This window comes from Equus asinus, chromosome 3 (genome assembly GCF_041296235.1).
Source record: "Equus asinus isolate D_3611 breed Donkey chromosome 3, EquAss-T2T_v2, whole genome shotgun sequence".
Classification (NCBI taxonomy): domain Eukaryota; kingdom Metazoa; phylum Chordata; class Mammalia; order Perissodactyla; family Equidae; genus Equus; species Equus asinus.
Window position 1 is genome coordinate 40133728 of NC_091792.1, and position 21819 is coordinate 40155546.

Sequence of the window (21819 nt, forward strand, 5' to 3'; positions counted from 1 at the left end):
AATACTGTAATCTTATCAGCATGCAGAAAAATATGAGCGGAAACAGCCCTTTTCTCTCCTGCGTTCTCAGCTGACAAGCCAGCCTGAGGTTAATTTGTTTTCAGGATTTCTCTGCCCTTCCTCACAAATCTTTTATCTGGCATGTTTGTTCATCTTGCCTCACGCTTGTGATTCCAGCCTGCAGAGGAAGAAGGTAGACCCAGAAATAAAAGCACCGGGAGAGTGCTCTCTGTCCCGCGCAGTATTCCCTCAGCCTGAGAGGGGGCTGGAGGAGAAGCCAGGGGGTGGTGGGAGGGAGGCCCCTCCCAGCCTGCGAGCCCTTCCCTCTGGTGAGGCTGGTACCCTGTGGCTCCATCTTGGTTTCAGGGCTACACGGCTGGAAGGTGCTAGAAATTTTCTGTTCTCTCTTGAAGCAGGTTGAGTTGCCTCCTCTGACATTTTTATCTCCTCATTCCTACCTTCTCTGTTTCTTCTGCGCCTGGGAGGGGAGTGACAGGGACCAAAGCCCAGGGTCATCTGTTGGTGAGAAATCCTCCTATTTCAAGACCATGTGAGTGGAATTAGATGGGATGAAGGAGTCCTGCCTTTGGGAATGTGTGAGTCTTCAGGAGCGTGCTGTTTGCTGTTAGGGCAGAAACCGGGCACAGCGAGGTCATGACGAGAGTCACTTGGCTCAGCCAACGAAATTATGCCTAACAATGCTGGATAAATGCTTTTTGATGATGATGAGAATGCATAATAATTATAGGGTTTGTTCACCTCTCTTTTTTACCTCCCTGCCACTGTGAAGGTACAGTAATCCCTCTTAATGAACATAAATCTCATTTTGAAATGGAATTAAAAACTGTATGCATGGCATTTAAATTAAATGCTATCTTTTCATCACCATTCTCTTGAAATCCATAAACATTTTTAGCTCTTTACATAAGGGAAGGAGATTAATCATTGTTAAGTTACACTTGAGCACATGTTTAATAGAAATATCTACCAAGTTTACTTAGCGTGACCTGTTCTTGTGCTTTAGACAGAAAACTGTGCTGTTGTTTTCAGAAGTTTTGCACATGCTGCATATATGGTCTTATAAAAGGCACAACCTCACTTTGCCTCTGCCCATATATAGTGAATTGTTAGACTCTGGTTCAGAAGGGATCAGAATTCATCCTATGGCTTTCTCAGGTCAGAAACTAGGCACTGATTTGGGTTTAGCTAACCCAGAAGCTCCATCTCCCCTTAAATTTAGTAAGGCTAAAAATGGTAAATTCACTTTGGGGCCCCAAAGGTAGGGGAAATAATGCAATTCTATAAATGACCATTTTCTGCCTATGGGGGAAAAAAAAGTAGTCTTAAGGACCAGTCTTCATACTAGGGTGTGCATCTGCATGTTACATTTTATGTTTTCAGATAATTGACGTGGATGTTTCAGTTTGTGAATCTTTGTAAATACTCCCTTCTCTGTGTTTTTGAGCTGTCATTTCTTACTTTTCAAGTGGCTTAAAAATCATGTTCTTTTTATGGGCACCCAACATAATCTAGGGGGTAAGAAGAGAGAAGGCTTTATAAAGAATAATAAAAAGAGGTTAGGGCTTATTGACAACACTTAGCTGCAAAGAGGGGCTGTCTACTTTCCTAGTAGTCTTAAGGTGCTACTCAGCAACAAGTGTTTCTGTTGAAAGACTCTCTGTTACTGTGGGCGGAGGAGTGTTTTTGCCACGGGGTTGATCCAGTTGTCTGTTTAGGGGAGGCGTGACCTGCTCTGTGATGCGGTTTGAGAACTTTCTCTTCGCCTCCATTCCCACCTGCTCACTGTTTGGCTATATCCCTATGTCAAACTGTTTTTTTTTTTTCTTTACTACAGTTCGAGGAATATTTTAATAACTTTTAGTTTAAACTTTTTTTACAAGAGTAATATATGTTTATCGTAGACATTTTGGAAAATAAAAATGAGCAGCAGAAGAAAATAATAATCATTGTAATCCCATTACCTAGTGGAGGTGGGGCCTTTTAGTCTTGTCTGGTGTGGGCAGTGGAAGGTTAGGGAATGGTAGACACTTTTTTTTTAATTTATAGAAAAGGCATCCTACTGTACATACTGTTACTTTATTACCTAGTTTTTTCATAGGGGGATCTCTTGACATTGATTTTTCAGTTCAAGCCTTTTTCCTTTTTATCTTCCTGCTGGAGAGTTAGTGTGTCTTGGCCTCAACATACAACAGTCCTTTCTTGTAACACCAGAATATATGAAGGGGACTTTATCACAGAAGGGAGATCTTGTTGGACCGTACCCAGTCCAAGTATTTCATATCCCAAATACTCAAAACAGTAAGGCTTTTCACTTATGACTTAAAGGACCGTGTTATAATGACTACCCAGTCTCCTCTTCCTTCTCTCTTCCAGATTATAATTTACAGAAAACTGTCATCTTTCAAACTGACCCTGTTTCTGTCTCCCTTTAGTTTCCTCCTGAGGACTCTGGTGGCTCCTGCTCTATGGCTTCTATGGGATTGTCTATACCCACAGACGTGACTCAGCTCTTCTCTTTCTGATTTGTTTGTTTGGTTCTTCTTCCTTTTTTTAAAAAAAAGTAGTAGATGTAATGATTTCCTTTTCTGTCTTTTCTTAGGTCTACATTTTTATCCATTTGAATTTAGCACTGAAATTCTGTTTTCTTAAATTCTAAGATGAAACTTAAAATCATGTTACATTTTAATCATGTTATTTTTTTCTCTGCCCCCCTTTTTCGTTTGTCTTTTAGATCAAGAAATTAAAAACATTTAGTGGCGATGTGTGCAAGCTGTCCCTGGCAGACTCCTTTCTGCACTGCTTAATTCAGGTGCCAAAGTAAGGACCACCCATCATTGTTCTTTGCAGAGTAGGGTTGTTACATGAATGACATCAAGTTCTACAGTTCTGCTTTTTAAAATTTTGCAGCTATTCACTTCGGATTGAAGCCATGGTGCTAAAGAAGGAATTTTTACCTTCTTGTTCTTCTCTATACACAGATATAACAATTCTAAGAACTGCTACAAAAGGTAAGTACATACACGATGCTTCATGTCATTTGTTTTTATTAATTGTGGTGGCACTTTATTTCTAAAAACTATTCAATTGAAATTAGGAGTGGAAGGTCCCATTTCTGATACACCCTAGAAAGGGAAGTGAGATGTCCCCAGGGATGACAATTAAGGCTTATTTTCATTTCCTTTCCCCCCTTGTTAGTGAATTATTTAATTAACTGACCAATCAATCAATTAATTAGTGTATTATCCTCCCATAAAAGCAGCTTTCTTTCATCTCAAGCTTCGGAGTAAAGCTTGCTGGTTGCAGCTCGTTCTTGTTCTTTTCCTAGGTTAGCTTTCTGTGTGTGTGTGTGGAGTATGTGTGTGGGGGGGCGGGCTGCGGTGTGTGTGGCGTTTATGTGGTGGTGTCTGCTCACAGCCTGGGCCCCTGGGCCAGTGGCATCTCTCCTCATGCTCTGGCCTCTGTTGGTGTCTCAAGACCTTCCTTTTCCAGAAGCAGACCTCCTTTCCTCCTGACTCCTCCCGGGCGTCTCCAGTGTGACCCTTCTCCCAGCATCCTGATGTTTCTTCTACCACCCACTTCCCCTCCAGACTCTAACATCTGGTGGGCTAGTTACATTTGAGATGGGCGAGTTGGTCATTTCCGTTTCTGTGTACAACTTGCTCCATTTTTGCTCACCCCGCATGGGTAGACCCTCAGAGTTGCTCTAGTCTCTCACTCCACAGGGATGGGAGCTGTGCCTTCTGGCATTTATGGCACTGAGAATGCAGCCCCAGCATTTGCATTTGCCTTCTTCTGGTCTCCTCTCCGAGGCAAAATCTCTGGCGCTCCCTGACCCTCACATTTTCCGGCATTCCTCAGCACCAGCCTGATTTCCCCGCGGTCATTTTCCAGATTTCTTGTTACTGTTGTAGCATGTCTATTTGTATGTGATTTTCCTGTTTAGTTGCTCTGGCCTGTGTCGAGATAAAGTTTTTCTCTTCACCCCGTCATATGTTCTTCATTTGAGAGAGGAGACAAAGAATTAAGGAGAATTTTTCTTCTTTTAGTATAAAGGCCTTTTCAAATTTCTTCCATTACCCAGGCTATTGCAGCAACTTTGGGAGGGTTGTTCCTCCTGTTCAAACAGAGGTGGAAGAACGTGTTTCCCATTGAGCAGTGTAAACTTGCAGGCACGGTGGAAGCGTTTCTTATCTAGTTACCCTTCCAAACTGGCCTTCTTAGATAACATAATATAGGCAGTGATCCAAATGTAATTTTTTTAAAGTAATACCAGACTTAATGGAGAATATTAACTTAAAAATATCATAGGTGACATTTTATCATTGATATAGACTGTAATATTAATAATCGAACTTTCTTTTTACCTTTTCCTATACATTAACAGTTTTTAATAGTTTATTTGTGTAGGTGTGTATACAAAAGATTCTGTGTTTAAAGAACCAGTTTACCAATATATTTCAAGGGATAAGTTCCTTTTTAAATCTTTAAGCCAATCCAAATGAAATGTGTAGTTTTGAATAAAATGGAAAGATTCTCTGGGTGACTGGTCCCGAAGGGAAGGTACTTTGCAAGTTATTTGCATGTCATCCCAGTCTGTTTATTTTTTATCTCCTTGTAGCTCATCGACTAAGCAAAATGTTGCTTGCTATTAGTTTTCAGATTCCATAAATATAGTCTCAAAGGCTAGTGGAGCTAAAGGAAGAAAACAGAGGAATAACAGCTGAGGAGAAACTTATTCCTATAACACAGTGTGCTGCTTTTCATCAGGCCTTTGCGTTGTCCACTGCTTGAAAATTTTCATTATTGAAGTCTTTTGTGATATTTAGGTGTCGTATGTATTTGATTCCCAGGTAAACACTAGGACTCGCATTGCCAGTAGCAAATGGTGCATCAGATGTACCATCGATGTGCTGCTCTGTTTGTTTCTCAGTCTTTGTACAGAGTTTCAGGTCAGAGCCTGCTTCAGACACACTTGAACTTGGATGTGGGAGCTGTCTTTTGTGCATTTAAGCTAAAGGCTTCTCTAAGCCCTGCGATGTGTTCTTTTTGACAGAGCTGATGTCGTGCGAGGAGCTGCATTCGATATTACACTTGGTGCTACAGGCGGGGAATATCATGAATGCAGTAAGTAAAGTTCAAGAGAATTAAAATGTTCTATTTCCAACTTTATGTATCTGTCTAAAGGTATATGCATATTTTTTTCTTTTGATTTGTCTTCTTTAGGGAGGGTATGCTGGCAATGCAGTAGGATTTAAACTGTCTTCTTTGCTCAAATTGGCAGACACAAAAGCCAACAAACCTGGGATGAATCTTCTGCACTTTGTCGCACAGGTATGTGGAAGTGACTTACCCAGAGAGAGAAAGTATGTGAATCCCCCTGGAGGGGCTGGAGTTTTTACGAGGCATGAGGTGGCGTCAAACAGAGTTAGGAAAGGGCATGGCGGGTTCCGAGATGGTTCTGTTTGCAGCAGCCCTATCTGCAAATTCCTGGGTTGAGCTGTGCCTAGGGTTATAGGACTGGAGGGAAGTGGAGGGATCAGGGGAGTGAGGCAGAGGTCAGGGCTGGTGAATCAAGATTGGGAAGGATTCAAATCCCGAAGCTAGGGAATTTGGATTGCATGCTTTAGCAGTGGGGAGTCAATAGAAGTCTGTGCACAGCCTAATGGCCTGACCAGGTTTGTTTTTGTGTTTAAGAAAATGAGGCAATGTGGAGGATGGGTTGGGGCAGAGAGAGAACTAGAAGTAGAAACGCCTCTTGGTGGAAGTCGACTCTAATTATTTGGTGAGAGTTAAGATTCAGAGTAATAGCCACAAGGATGCAGAGTAGAGGCCTGGGTGTTGAAATATTTCCGATGTTGAATTGACTTGATTTTTCACTATGTGTGAAGAGTGAGGGGGTCAGAGCAATTAAGAAGATCACTTCCATTTTTTTTCCTTTGTGAGCTGTGGGTTAGAGTGCCCTACCACAGGCTAGCACAGAGTTTGGGATCTGGACCCTGTCCATCACTTCCATTTTTGACTGGGTCTGTGTGACATCAAAATAACTAGTTAGAAAGCGAAGAATCAGCCAAGGACAGTTATCTCTTTGTTGTTAAATTATCTCAAATAACGAATTGTACCGATTTGTCCATCCTTCATCGAGTCACCCTGTTGTTTTGACAGCAATCACATAGAGGTAACTTGAACGCTCGGAGGAAGCCGCATTGCATGCTTGTTTCAAGTGTGAGCTTCAGAACGGGGCCGAACTGGGAGATTGTGACTTGTCCTTCATTAGCTGTACTTCCTGAGACAAGTCACTTAAACCTTAAGACCCTCAATTTCTTCATCTAATGATGGGGTTAGTGATACTTACCAAAAACCAGGTAATTGACGAGGCCAAAGGAGATAACTCCATAAAGCACTTAGCTCAATTTTGGAATATAGTAAATGCTCCATAAATAATACACACTATTATTACTATATACTTCTGAAGACAGAGGGCACATTTAACTCAGCACTAATTTAAAAGTTAATTTCAGGGGCCGGCCAGATGGCATAGTGGTTAAGTTCTGCACACTCTGCTTCAGCAGCCCAGGGTGCTCAGGTTCAGACCCCAGGTGTGGACCTACACTGCTCATCAAGCCATGCTACGGCGGTCGGTGACCCACATACAAAATAGAGGAAGATGGGCACAGATATTAGCTCACAGACACTCTTCCTCAAGCAAAAAGAGGACGATTGTCAACAGGTATTAGCTCAGGGCCAATCTTCTGCACCAAAAAAAAAGTTAATTTTCAGGGCATTCAAACCAGAAAATGTGTTCCTCGGCCCATGTGGTTTGCAGAGAGTTCTTCAGGCAGCTGTTTTAGATCCATGATCAAGGTGCTCTGTGTAACTAGGTCCCTGCCCATGGGAAAAAGTGTCCCGAGTTGGTAACTGCTCCCTTCCCATCTGCCTGCCTCGCCCCCTCTGCACAGATAAAGAATCCAGACACCCCTGTGGCTTGTGCACCTTCTGATTAAACTCAGTTTGCAAACTGGTTTAACCGCTGAAGGTATCTCAGTTATTTAAAGGCATTCTCATAGGTACGGGTGGTATTTAATCAGCATATATTGGATTCTCTTCGAGACAATGGGCCCTGCTAAGCTGCCACCCCCTTCTGTTGAGTATTCATGCACATGAATTGTGTTTTGTGTCAGGATCAGTAGCTCTGGGAAGTTAAACGTATCTTGAGAGTAGGGGAGTTCTGGTAAGTCTTACTGAGAATATCAGAGTTCATGGCTCAGTGAGTTGCTTTGAATGAATCAAGCAAAAAAACGGGAACAGTGATGTTAAATTTCCCTTAAGCCCTGAGAAAATGATTTTGTTCCAGTTTTATCCATATAGTGAGAGGAAATTCTGTTTTTGTTCCAGGAAGCACAAAAGAAAGATGCCATTCTTCTAAACTTTTCTGAAAAATTGCATCACGTTCAGGAGGCTGCTAGGTAAGCGAGGAAGACTGAAAGAGAATTGTGAGAATTCAAGGGTTTTTTAAAAACTATCTTCCTATGAAAATTGATGGATATTTTATAACTTTTGCATTCAAGTTTGAACTTTAAAAAGTTTTGTCTTGTTGAACTTTCAGACATTGTTTTCATTTGCTTACAGATGTGTGTGTGCACCTTTGGAATTTGGGAGTTTTGAAAAATTAATCTTTCTTTTTAATCTAAAAAAACCTGTTGCAGTCTATTCTAATGAATATCATCAGTGTTAAAAAAAAAATATGGATTAAGAACTTCAAATCCCTCCACACCCAAAAGAAAGAGCTCAAACAACACAGCCTGTACCCTGGGAGTTGGTACATATCAGTCAAACTTGAAGGACCGTCCCTCACTGTTCCCATGTATAATCTAGCATGGAACATTTATTTTCTATTGCATTAGAAGAAGTTGGAAACATACCAAGGGCTGTGAAAGGATTTTGTTTTAAACTAGTCACTTAACTTTACTGAGAAAGTACCTACCCAACACAAAGCTCTATTTACATCACTTTAATTTTCTTCTGATCCTAATATAGATGTGTATTTTATAGTTGTAATCTGTGTATACTGCTATTTCAACTTCTCTGTTTTTAAATTTATAATACATTTTCATGTATTCAGTGGTAAATGTTCTATAACTAGCTTTTCGGGAAAAAAAGTCCTCATTTGCAGCATTTGCTGATTTCCATGGCATAAATACTGTTACCATGGCTGATTTCAAGCTACCAACGTGGCATCACTGACTGCAGAGTTGGGAAGAGGTACCCATACCCATAGTCGCCTCTTGAGAGCTGGCTTCAGCACCCTACTTCGTGGATCAACCCAGTTTGTGTCATATACTTATTATCTGAGTGATTGTATCCAGTTAGGACGGCTCTGAACCATGTGCATAAACACATGAACTGTAGTTTTTTGAGCTAAGCCCTGTCACTGGACAGTATCTCAATGTTATTGACTTGAACATCTAACCACAAATTGCATGTCTTTCCCGAAGGGAGATTATCAGTCCAAAGGTGTAAACAGTTCACAGTGCATGTTTACAGATCATCAGATTATTCCCCCCAAAAAACGAGCATCTTATAAGATATAGACTGTTTTGATTTTGAATTACTAAAAGAAATTTGTGTGGGAATACTTTTTCCTCTGATTAGTATAGAAATGTTACTAAGAGATAGAGAGAGAGAAATAACCATTACATTTTTGAACTGACATTTCTGGTCAGAGTTAGATGGAGAAGGTTAGCTAGATATTGTCTTAGAAAAAAACCAATTCAGTAAGTTTTGTTTATTTGAAATGAAAGGTGAAATACGCTTGTGAAGTACAAACAGATCATAGATGGGTGCCAGTGACCAATGAAAGTGGAAAGCTTTATTGCAAAAAGAGAAGTTAGATTGACAATGGAAGCATGAAAGCATCCTAATTTATAAATTTGCAAATGGAATTCCACCTGGATTTTAGATGTCATTTATGCACTTTACCAAGTGACAAAAATATCATTCATACTCTACTAATCTTGGTTTGACATATAGAACAAAAGCCTTCAATCAGTCCTCCCGTTGCTTTGCAGAATTGGTAGCTCTGTGTTAGCTCTCTCTAAAGCACGCAGTGCTTACCCTGGCTGTCTGAGGCAAGCGACATGAAGTCTGCTTAGAATCTTCATGTTACCCTTAATGTTGGGATTGTCAACATACGTGCTGTCTTGCTTTTCCTGAGTTAGAGCTTTTTGTTTGTGTTTAGTGGCCAGAGGAGCGTGTAAGGATCTGAGTCCTGCTGGCTTTAGCTTTTAATGCTTATTGCATAAAGGTTCAGACTAGTCCCATGGTTTTGGTTATCTCGCTACCAAGAACAAGGCTACAGCGTACTCTCTCTGACCCAGTGTGTCTTCAGGAAGGAATCACCTCCTAAAAAAACATAGAAGGAAGCTCTAAATACAGGGATGGGTAAAGGTGACCACAGTAGCTCTCCCCTTCTGTTTCTAGGGTTGTCCGACGGTTGGTCTTGTTTGATATACCTGCATGACACATGGCTTCCCTGTGCCAGCTGCCCACTCTCCCCTTTCTTCTTTTAGATTATCTCTGGATAACACGGAGGCAGAGCTACACTCGCTCTTTGTCAGGACGAGATCTCTAAAGGAAAACATCCAGCGGGATGGTGAACTTTGTCAGCAGATGGAAGATTTCCTTCAGGTTTGTGGGTGATTCAAGTCAGTCCCTCTAATTTCATCTTCCAGCAGCACCGCTGAGGCTGGTTAAATTTGCATGGGTGTGTTTGTGGAAGAAACAGGTGCCCATTCATATTTTCCCCCCAAGTCAGTAAAAGGAACTTGGTATTTCACTGCTCATTCTCTGCTGGATTGTTTTTTCAGCAGAGGCTATTCAATATAGTCTAAACCGAAGATGTTTGTTGGGGCCTGGGCCCCTGTTGATCACGGCCCCATTTGCGTGATGGCACCCCACTGTAGTGAATGGGCGTCAGCTCTCGTGCTTACACATGGTGGCTCATGCCTGGCAACTCAAGTTTTGGTTCTAAACCATGGTTTAGGAGTGCCTGTCTCCCACTCAAACTTTTGGACAACAGAATGAAGTTCCCCAGAAGTCGTAAAGACACCTGAGAACTTGGGCTGTTGTTCCTCCCCTTGTTTTTATTGAAGAAGCAAGCGGTGTTTGGCGTGTGTTCTAATGAGCGCGGGAGACACAGTACAGCTGCGCCTAGCAACGCCCAGGAGACATCAGCCCCACAGGGTGTGTCGGGCGCTGCTCCGAATAACATCAACAAGAAAACAGCAGAGTGGACGTGTTTGTGACAGCTCATTGTGACTCACTAATCACATAGTCTGACATACTTCTTCATTCTTCCTTATTTAAAAAAAAGTGGCCCCTTTTCATGCTTCCAGTCTTCAGTGAAACGGCGTGCTACCGTAAATGTCAGTGCTTTGAGACTCGCAAGGTGGACTCTGTGTGGCAGGCTGCCCTTGGCACCAGGAAGAAACAGTGAGGTCCAAAGCTTGCACCAACCTAGGCCTTTACTCGTAATTAGGCTACCTCAAATATTATGAGCTTCAGCTCCCATCGCAAACATTTGATTTTGTTGGGCTCTGCTGTGAGTTGATTTTTATCGTTAAACGTGTGTTCCGTATTTTCTTTCAAATATAACCAAACTCTGATTTTCCCTTTAAAGTGCACAGATTTTTCTCAAAGTGAAACCACAGAGCAAACGCCGCCACAGAAATACCTGACAGTAGGCAAGAGAGTACGCCACAGTAAGCACATTCAAATGAAACCAGTCCAGAAACCCAGGGAGAGGGCCCATCACACATCGAGATAAGAATTCTGGATGTCTCGTTCTCCAGTTCTTACATTAAATATGAATATCTTATGCTTAATAGTAATACAGAGAGGCTTATGATGAAATCAGGTCTGTCTTAGCTGCGCCTCTAGCCAGCTCTTCAGAGGCAACCTTGTTTTTAACTCCGAACGCTTCTTTCTGGTGGTCATTTTTATCTCTGTAAATAAAATGTTACACACAGCTATTTATTTTTCTTTTTTAAATTCAATTTCTTTTTAAATAGGGGAGATGAGAATTTTTTAAGGTGGGTTAAGGTCAGGCCGTGAAGGGCTGTGAATGCATCTGAACACTTTGGACTTTGTGCTTTGAACCGTGGAGAACCATTGAAAATTTTTGACCAGAAAAATGACAGGAACACAGTTTTGCAGATCTATGTCAGTATTTTGACCCTGTAGGCAAGAAATACCGAGTAAATTGTTTTGGAACTTTGGTCCGTAACAAACAAGTTGGAGATGGAAAGTTGAATTTGCTACCACAACTGCTAATCTGTCATCAATCACACTTGTCAGTGTAGCTTCGGGCTTTTTCGTTTGGGGCCCTAAATGTGTAGAAAATGAACTCTTGGCAAAGAACTCTGAGCTTGGTGATTTTTCAGATCCATATTTGGAATGTTTAGGACTTTCCCAAGTCCTAAAGGTGACTGCATTGCATTGAAGTTTTTCCTTCCTGGTATGTTCTCAATACCCACGGGATCTAGTGATGAGACCTACGGGGTGGAGCTAAGCGACCATATAGATTCTTGTCAAGTGTCCTCTTTTTCTGCACGTGAGCTGTTCTTGGCTGGAATCCACCTTTCCCCCTGTGGAAGAATGACAGGCAAAAATTTATCCTTTCGTTAACAACCTTCTTTCCATAAAGAAAAATATGGCATGCATGCACACACTGCCTTGGGCTACTGACTCAGATGGTTACTTTCTCTGCTATTAGGTTTCCTAAATAGTGTTGGTTTCCTGCTACCTCTTGAATGTGTTTGGTGTAAGAAAAGGGCTTTTAAGGGGGAAAGTGCGTTGGAAATTCCAAGTCTTCTTGGAATTTCTCTTTCGGTTCTGTAACTCTCTGAGCATGTTCAAGTGGCAATCCCACTCCTCAAGAGTGGGCAACCTATAACTTCACCATTGCTAGGCCCGTCCCCCCACTCAAAAAGAACTTTCTCAAATATAAGCCTTTTTAAAAACATGATGTGTTATTTCATAAAGTAAAATACTTCATACATTTCTTCCTCATATAAGCCTTATTCCCCAGTGAAAAAGAAAGCAGCATGAGACTTCACCGTGATCCCAAATATTCAGCCTCCAGGGGGTGGTGGCTCCTCCAACCTGCCGTGTCCTCGTTTCAGCTCAGCGTTCGATGTCACTGAGTGGCAGTCAGGGAAGCGTGTTTGTGCCCCTTGACCCTAGTGGATCCCCATCCTGGAAGCGTTGGGAGCTCACTAGAGGAAAGCAAGCTCTTTCATTCCCACTGCTTGGTTGCGGCAGTACTTGGGTCTGTAGGGGCCCTGCAGACTTTGTCTAGAAGAATTAGGAGAAAATGAAGAAGTAAAGAGGATGGACTTGTATAGGGCAGTAATTCCCAGCCGTGGGTACCTATCAGAGTTTTAATAAAGTATTAATGGCAGGTCCACCGCAAGCCTACTAAATTGCGTGGGTGGGGTCCAAGCACGGACTGTAGACAGAGGTCCGTGGCTGACTTGGGTAAGGACCCCTGCATGAGTAGCCCTGGCTGGGCTGTCGGTCTAGGCACGAGAGCTTCAGTCCTGTGGGGGTGACACTGACCCTGACACAGCTCATTTGGGGTTAAATTTTAACTCGCTTTCAACAGGGCAGCCTTCTCAGCAGACAACTCCTCCATCCAACAAGGGCCTTCTGGGACCCTGAAGTAAACTCTTGGCCAGTGTAAGACTCAGTTTTAAGAGAAGGAAGACGCAGACGCAGAATAGGTCTTCCTTAATAAAACCAGCTGTACGCCCATGTCACTTTTTCAATGACATGAAAGGTGAACATTTTGTTAGTCATTTTGTTAGTGGCATTCTCTTGTGGCTTCCAGGGCTCACGCAGGAGTTCATCTTGCTTCCCCAAGGTTTGGTTTGGGTTGAATTTCTTTCCTTTTGGCTCCGAGTGCATTGGGCTCACAATAAACCTTCCCTTTCTCAAGACCTGAAATTGAACCCAGGAGCATGTCTTCCCTGGGCACCAGTCGGGCCGCCGAGCACCTCACCCGCTGACCCTGTTTCCTTCAGCGTGTGCTTGTTTGTTTTCCTGCAGTTTGCGGTGGAAAAGCTGACAGAACTGGAGCGCTGGAAAGGAGAGCTCCAGGACGAGGCCCACACCCTGATCGATTTTTTCTGTGAAGACAAGGAAACCATGAAACTGGACGAATGCCTTCAGATATTTAGAGACTTTTGTATCAGATTCAACAAGGCAGTTAAGGTACGGCTGTGGCCATCTCTGTGTTTTCTGAGTTGTTTGGGTTTTTATATTTCTTCTTCCGAACCCAGCCCTCTGCCCACGGCGGAAAGGTGGTTCAGCATTGCCACAGTTCCGGGAAAGTCTGGCCTGGGTGTTGTTGCCAGGCTCTTGGTTGGGGTTACTGGGAAGCGGCTGTGCCATCCCAGCCCTGAGCGCTTCCGCATCCTCAGGAATCTGGCACTTGGCTGCTTCTGCTACTTTGCTGCTCATACAAACACTCGCTTTAATGCCTGAAAGCATTTTGTTGGTAAAGTTTATTTATAATGGCGGTCACAATATTAAAAAGTCTGAAGATCCTGAACATCTTTCTCACCCTCCCCCCCAGCCCCAGGGGAGAAGGTTTCCTCTTTCAGGGAGGATTTCTTTGTGGTGGGATGATCCAAAGGTCCCCTCTCACCTATTTTAAGCACCATAGCCCTTGCCCAGGGTGGGGTTGGCACCACGGCGACCGTGTTGTCCCGGCCAGAGCAGGCTTTGAAATTCTCAAATATTTGGGGAACCTATTGCCGTCTGAGCACAACAGTTACACTTCTTGCCCTTCAACCACCAATTCTAGTAATCTCTGAGTTCAGTGCAGAAGCCAGAAGACTCTCTGGGTTGCTTGCCTTTGCAAATAAAACTTTCATCTGTCAATTAAAAACAAAACAACATCTTTTCACGTCAGGTGGTGCCAAGGAACCGAATACTTGTGCATCCTCTCTTTCCCTATATTTTAAAAGCAGGTTTGGCCATAGCTGAATTTCTTTGAGGACTGGCCAGATTTCTCTGCAGTCCTAAGTGAGTAGCCCAGAGTTACTTCAGACCTCAACCCTTCCTTTCTCTCTCCAGCTAAGAGAAGGCAGCTAAGCCTCTGGCCACGTTTACTCTCCCATGTCCAAGCAGTGAGCTCAGCAGGGGAGGCAGTGGTGGGTGGTTGAGGCGAAATCGGCTCTTTCTGAGGCCGTCACTCCGGGTCAGAATCATATAGGCTGGAGAGGCCACCTGTGGGATGCTGTCCGCCCAGCTGCCCTGAGAGCCAGGAGCTGGCCCTACCCCAACTGCAGGCAGCCTTGAAAGGAGAGGCCTCAGAGGCCTGGGAACACAGGGAGTCTGAGACCAGAGCTGCAGGAGAAGCCAAGCGTCCCCAGCCAGAGCCAGAGCCTCACAGAAACTTGGACGGGAAAGTCCACCGTCTGGGGAAAGTGATTTTCAAGTAAAAAGTACTAAGGATAACAGATTTGGGTTGTGAGAGCCACATATTTATGTGACACAGATATATTTAAAGTGCACAGCCAGGCGGTGAAGTGTGCTTTGGTTTGTGCATTTGTGCTGGTTGCATTTTGTTGGGGGAGCTTGGAGCAGGGATGTTCACCAGGGAGCATTAGGACAACAGAGATTTGAAAGGCCTCTCTTAATATCTTGGGTATACATTTATGCATCCAAATCCTTTTTAAGTAGAATGTGCTGCACATGAGTGTGTGTGTGTGTGTGTGTGCGTACATGTATCCATGCAACTCAGAGGTACAATTTCAGGCTCCCTCTTTTAACACCCATGGTCTTTTTCTCTCTGCCACTGCCTACATAGCCCTTTCCTGGAAGTCCTTTCTCTCTTGCCCTGCTTAGAAACCAGGTTGGGTTTCCTGGGAGTTGAGGTTGCAGATATGTGTGGAATCACAGCCTACCCTGAGGGGACAATGGAAGTTGGGCCCAGAGATCCGATGAAAACCTTAGCTTGTTGGGGCCAGACCTGATGTGCTCCTCCCGTCAGATCCTCAAGTGGGGCTGGGGGAAGCCAGCCCTCCCCACACACACGCACGTGCAGACACACACAGTCTCTCTCAGTGAAGCTCGTGACCCAGGCCTCTCCTCTCTGCGCGTCTCGCTCACTGGGCTACCGGGGCAGGTGGCTGTGGAATTGCACGTAGGACCTTCCCTCGTCGTGCCTCATGCATCCTTGGGCTTCTCTCTGCCCCTTTTCAGGACAACCATGACCGGGAGGTGCAGGAGCTGAGGCAGCAGCAGCGGCTAAAGGAGCTGGAGGAGAAGCGTCGCTCCTGGGCAGCCGGGGAGCTTGGGGGCTTCGGCCGGAGCAGCAGTGAGAATGACGTGGAGCAGCTGACCAAGAAGGGCGCGGAGGCCCTGCCCTCGTTCCTGCACGCCAGGCCCGTCAGCCCCTCCTACCGCACCCCCAACGCGCGCCGCTCGCGCCTGTCGCTGGGCCTCATCGCCGACCGCGAGCTCCTCACCTTCCTGGAGAGCTCCACCGGCGGCCCCTCCGAGGAGCCCGCCAGGTTTCACAGCCTGCCCCGGAGCAGCCCCCGGCCCGCTGGGCCCACCGTGGCCTGGACGGATCCTGCAGAGCCAAGGGGCCAGGACTCCGGGCGCGCACACAGACCTGGGGCCTCAGAGAGCCGGGAGGAAGCCCCCGAGCCCCCCTCAGCGTGGCAGAGCCAGCCGCCAGCGCCCGGGCCTGCGGAGCCTGCCTCCGCCTCCCCCCGAGCGCGGTGCGGCGGGACCAGCATCCTCCGAAAGAGGAACAGCGAACCTGTGGGCCTGGGTCCCGCCCGGTCCCCTCCACTCTCGCCGCTGGCTCTGGGGATTAAGGAGCACGAGCTGGTGACCGGACTGGCCCAGTTTGACCTCCAGGGTTCCAAAGGCCCGGAGACACCCCGGCTGATCCTGAATGACTCCAGCCCAATGGCGTCTCTGGGGGATGGGAGCCGCCTGACACCTGTGGGCAGAAGTGCCCAGGCGGGTCGCAGCCCAGCCCCAGGGGGTGATGGGGCTGCCCCTGATGAGCCCAGCAGCGCAGCTCTGGTATCTGTAGGCAGCAGCGACCCTGAGAGCAAAGATCCGGGGTCTCTGATCTACATCTCGGACACCACCGACTGCTCGCTGACCCTGGACTCCTCGGAGGGAGCCGACTCCAGACCGGGACCTGGGGAGCGGGAGGCGGGGGGCGAACGAGATGGCTCCATGTCCTCTGGGGCTGGGGAGACGGCTGGCAGCCAGGTCTCCTCTAACCCCGCTTCCAGCCCCCCCAGGGAGGCCCCTGCCCCGGTCTCCGTGAAAAGCCAGCCTAGCTCCAAGGGTGGCCTTCCGAGGGACAGACCCGCCAAAGGGAAGGATGTGATGGGGCCGAAGAGAAACTCCCTCAAAGACGCGTCCCAGGGGGCTTCCAGGCCCGCGAGCGCGCGGCGGGGCCACGGGGCGGCGCCCAGGCCGGTGCGGACCCTGAACGCGTCGGAGAGCGAGAGCATGCGCAAGGTCGTGCCGCTCTCCCGGGCCGGCAGGGGCCCCGCGGGCTGGACGCGGCCCCCTCGGGACACCCCCGGCAGCACCGACGCGCCGTGGTCGCGCCGCAGCTCTGTGAGGGGGACCTCGGAAACGTCGCCCAGGAGGCCCTCCACGGGGCCGGGGACGGTGGCGGAGGAGCAGAGGCTGCCCCGAGCGAGCGGCAGCTCCAGCAGCGCGCGTCCCGGGAAGGAGCCCCCGCTGCAGCGCAGGGGCTCCGTCAGGAAGCCCAGCGCCAAGCCCCTCAGGAACGTCCCCAGACAGAAACCTGAGGACAGTAAGATCTGCTGCTCCAACTCCCAGGGCCTCGGGAGACCCCAAGAAGAGCCCAGGCGGCCGCCGGCTCCCAGCGTCCCCCGTGTCCAAGCCCCCATCCCGAGCTTTGCCCGAAACACTGTCGCCTCCTCATCTCGGTCCACGAGAACAGAGGCCCCTTCTGTGGCCAGAGCCCCTGGCATCACGCGGACAGTCTCGCAGCGGCAGCTGAGGGTGAAGAGTACCCCTGAGGATGCTGCCCCCAAGGACCCCGGCGCCCTGCGGCGGGCCAGCAGCGCCCGCGCCCCCAAAAAGTGTTCAGAGTCTTCTGCGGGTTCCAGTACCAACACGGAGACCCCTCTGAAGGGCAGAGGGGCTGGGGAAAGGGCCTCGCTCCGCCTGAAAGACTCACATGCGACCACGCCCAGGAACATCCTTCATCCCTTCCGGAAGTGATGGGTGCCTGTCCTTTGTCACCTCCTGGGGTTCAGATGGAGAGGACTGGCTTCTGTGAAAGGCCAACACCAAATGTCTTTGTTCCACGTAAAGTGACCCACTGGTGTCACCGAAGGCACAATCTGGGAGGCCGGTGGACCGCCGCCTGCTGCGCTGACTCCTGCTATCCTGAGTCTGGACGTGTGTCACCCGGTGAGGGGCCGGCACCTCGCGCACACACCGCGGAGGTGTGTGCAAGCGAACCCTCTCCCCCAAAACGAAGACCCAGTCGACGTGTAAAATGTCATTCTTATCTAACGAGTAAAAAAAGAATTTTGGCCAGTTTTTATACATCAAAGACTTATTTTTTAATATAAGAATTAAGTTTTGTTCCAGTTGGTTCCTTTTGCAGAGTGAAATGCCTCCCTGGAAAAAAAGAAGAAAAACCCCTTAATATGAAGATATTTCTATCTTCCTGTGTTCCCTGGTCTCAGGGTTCCACCTGCCCACACACCAAGCATTGCAGGCGGCTGGACTTCTCTGCCAGCCCTTGGTGTTCTGTGGTTGGCCCCATCTCCTTGAAGATGTTCCTGCCTTGCTCACCCCTCACTGTGTGACTCTGGGTGAGGGTTTGCGTGTGAGCAGGAGGGAAAGCGAGACTGGTGGACAGAAATCACATGCTGCGGGCAAGTCTTTCCTGGAGATGAGCGGCAGCCCCTGGGAGGATGCTGGATCTTCTAGAGTTTAGAAGTGCCGAATTATAATGGAAAGGCATCAAGGGCTGTCCAGCTGAGCGCATCTCTCCCGATCTGTGTTTTCTCATTTGTGTGTCTGTTGTAAAACTGAGTGAAGGCTGCTATGACTTGGGTTCACTCCAGTTACGGGAGGAGTAAGCCCTTCCGTGTCCCATTCTTCTTCCTCCCTTCTCTCTTTGCTCCCAGCCCTTCCTTCTTTGCTCATGTGACCTGGAGCCTGGAGAGTCTCTCTGTCTCTCTGTCTCTCTCTCAGCGATGATACTTTTTAATGCTGATGTCTATTCTTTGATACAGTGGTTTTAAAATCCCGAGAAAAACCAAATTAAATCGTTGAAAACAGACCAAAAATATGAACTTGCTTTCAGAAGAACTTAAATCATCAGAAACTTTTTTTTTTAAATCAGGCTTCATTCAAAAGAAAGCAGAAAACATACCTTTTCTACTCAGTATCCATTCATTGCTGTCCTCTGAGATTAATTGGGAAGTGTGGGAATTCTTGAAACTTTACTGAGTTTAAAAAATTTCCCTTGACTTTTTTTCACTTTTGATCACTTATTAGTGAAACCTCATGTTAGATCCAACATTGATGGGTGGATTTAGGCCAATATGATGTATTTGTGATGAATCTGTGTGGGTAATGTTACAGTCTCCCTCCTGTAAAATGTGGCCATCCATCCAAATTAGTTGGAAGCTGAGCTTCCATAAGTCAGCTAAATTGAAAAAGTAAATTTTATGGCTGAAGAAGTAAGACATCTGACTGCAAAAACCTCTTGTAAAAATAGCCCTGAGTGGTTGTTTCCAGGGCTGCACAAAGATGGTTATGGAATCCTGAGCTGTTTGTCACCATCTAAAAAAGCCTAAGAAATCATATTTAACCGTGCAGACAACGTTCAAAACATAGGGCCCATGGGTGGGTGGAGATGGATGAAAGAGGTCAAAAATTTTTGGATTTGTGGATGGTGATGGGGTCCCGACCCTTAGGCAGGACCTGGGGACCAGGATCTGGAGACCCAGCTCCATCGCCAATGCCGTGTGACTTTGGCAAGTCACTCCCTCCCCCTAAACTCCTGTTTCCCAGTCTGCAGAAGTGGGGACATGGCCTCAATGATGGTCTCCAAGGGCCTTCTAGCTCCAAGAATGCGAGTCATCATAAGCAACCAATGACCCATCTGCCCTGGGATGAACTTCTCCCAACCAACCCCCAGCATCTCTGCAGCACAGGCCTCGCGTAAAGGCCTGCTTGGAAGAAGGCACCTTGAGAATGGGTTGCTGCTGTGAAATCCCGAGAAGTGGTGTATTTACTTAGCCCTGTGGATGACTTCTGTGTATACATCTGTGCGAGCAGGTGATCATTCTATTACCTTTTATTGGTAGTAAACTTGGAAAAATAATTTAAGTATATAAAGGAGAAATGTACATAAGTTTCTATATAAATTTGTTAAGATGAACTGAATGTATTTAAAGGTCCATTTATATGTTCTTTTACATACCACGTAGTTTAATAAAGTTCCTGTTTATGGGAGTTGTGTTTTATGCTTTACCTGCTTCTGTGGGGGTGTGCGTGTGATCCTGGCGGGAGGGTGTGTAATTTCCCGCACAGCGAGAAGGTGGATGCAGGAGGTGCGGAAGGGTTGAGATACAGCAATCTTATCCTCAAAAGCCTCAAGAACCAAAATTAGGCTGTTGATGTGTGTCATCTTGGTAGCACAGAACCTGCATTTAACTGAGGGCTGAGGAGCGGGCCTTGCGCCAGACCTGTGGGAACGCAGGCGTGCATCTGATACACAGGCTGTCGATGGAATGTTCAGCATCTCGTACACGATCACATTATTCCATGTTTGGGGCCAAGCTTTGTGTAATCTCCATGGGGCCGGCAAGTCTGGATCTGCTCCTGTGTGTCCTCATGTGTTTTGGCTCAGGACACTATTGGGAAATCGCAGCTCACCTCTGCGGCTGGCTCAGGAATGAGCAGAGAAGGAGGGGGGTGTGGTTTTTATTTGAAATGCAGAGTTGGTGCTCATTTGAAAAGAAAGGGGGATTGTGCAGAAGCTGCGCCTCATACTTCAGGGTTCCATATCAAGTTTTAGCCCTGGTGACTCTCCTGCTTTATCTGAAAGCAGGTTAGGGGAAGATGTCTGCGTCGGGCACCAACAGAGGAGGGAATAGATGTCGTCATTTAGAACCTGGGTTTGCCTGTTATAAGCAGTGTGGGATGCCAGACCCCTCCCTATACCTTCAACCCTGCTGTACCAGGGGTTACCGACATAACCAAAAAAAGCCTTTTATTTTCACAGTGAGTCTCAAGTATTTTTCTTTTTACCTTTCCTTTTTAATGGCTTTCACCAAGAGCCTGTGTTCCAGTGCTCCTCCTAAAGATATTTTTTAGTTTAAAGGGCCATGGTGTCCTAATTGTTCATTCAAGGTTCTGCATATTTACATATTATGGTGAGGGCCACTGGAATCGTTGGGTGGAACTCTTAATTGGGCCATCCGAGATCAACAAATTCACCAGCTCCTGCCTCTTAGGATGCGATATCCTTCCTCTGCCTCCTCCCATCTAGCAATGAGGATATTCTGCAATTTCACAGGATTTCTATTGAAACTTAAACTTTGCTCTTACTTCTTTATTATACTTTTGCTTTATGCTCCAGTCCTGCCCAAAAAAAAGAAGAAATTTTTTTGTTGGTGTGTGTCCTCAAACACATATAAGCATCAAACATATAAACCGAATGTGAATAAAGGGCGTTGCATCTGGTCACTCAGTACTTTGTAAAATTATCTGGGCCATGAGCACAAAGGAGATGGGGGACAGCGGGTCTGCAGACTCACCTTACCAGCATCCACGGTGTAGTAGCACTTAGCTCAGACTGAATCTGTGGCAGGGTTGAGAGAATAACCCAGAGCAACGTCTCCCTGGGTTTTTTTTTTCATCATCAAATATCTTCCAGTAAGATGTCTTGTGGCTCACCGATCACCTCAGTGAAGACAAAAGTAATATTCTTATAGGTTGAAGAAAATGGCTTTTCTATCTTCTAGGCCAGAGCTCTACAACGAGGCTTTTGGCTTCCTGGTTGGTACGTAAGACAATTGGACCCCCTGCAAGAGGGGCCGCAGCCCCAAGCAGCATTCACCGTCTACTCATCCATGGGCCCTTGACCCAGAGCCCCCCAGGAGTCTGGCACGACCTGACTGCCAGCCGGCAGACTAAAGATGGCTGAATGCTGCTTGAGGTCCCCATAGGCGCATTCATGCCAGGCCTCTGGAATTAGGGTCTGGGCTTTGCCCCCAGCCTCCTCGGAAAAATTCAAGGGCTGAGTCTTACAGGCAGACCCTAACTCGCAAGCCGATGACGTTCCCCAGGATTGCTCGCAATTAGATTTGAGAAGTTCCGAATGCACTTTCCCAGAGCAACCTTCTCATGTGTTAGAGGTGGGTTTCCAGGACAACCCATTAGGAACCTATCTAACCCATCTGTGGGTGGACTACGGCACCAATGTTCCTATAAAAGAGAACCTGGCGTGTAGCAGTGTTCCCCGCGGAAAATGCCAGAAGGCCAGGAACATTCCTCCCCTGCCTCATGGCATCAAGTAGAGGTTAAGGCACTGCAGCTTGAGGGCACCAGTGATGTTGACTTTGCACTGCTGGATGAGAAAAACCCTCTCCACTCCTGAGGTCAGACACACGAGCTCCCATCTCCGGGGCCAACTCCAGTAAATATATCAGAGACTACCTTTTGTCTATTCTTCCTAATAGCCCCACAGAAAGGCGTATA

The 21819-nt window shown here is 46.6% G+C and overlaps 1 protein-coding gene across 4 annotated transcripts in view; it reads left to right on the plus strand.

Annotated features, from left to right (window-relative positions):
- The window catches only part of FHDC1 (FH2 domain containing 1), a 38281-nt gene extending 18712 nt beyond the window's left edge, over positions 1 to 19569 (plus strand). For all 4 annotated transcript variants that reach the window (XM_044767095.2, XM_044767093.2, XM_044767091.2 and 1 more), the window contains 8 exons: positions 2753 to 2838; positions 2929 to 3029; positions 5075 to 5145; positions 5245 to 5352; positions 7414 to 7484; positions 9588 to 9705; positions 13126 to 13290; positions 15289 to 19569. In XM_044767095.2, the coding sequence (XP_044623030.2) occupies positions 2753 to 2838; positions 2929 to 3029; positions 5075 to 5145; positions 5245 to 5352; positions 7414 to 7484; positions 9588 to 9705; positions 13126 to 13290; positions 15289 to 17313 (2745 nt within the window). In that variant the 3' untranslated portion in view covers positions 17314 to 19569. The remainder of the gene's footprint in view (positions 1 to 2752; positions 2839 to 2928; positions 3030 to 5074; positions 5146 to 5244; positions 5353 to 7413; positions 7485 to 9587; positions 9706 to 13125; positions 13291 to 15288) is intronic.
- Positions 19570 to 21819: the final 2250 nt, after the last annotated feature.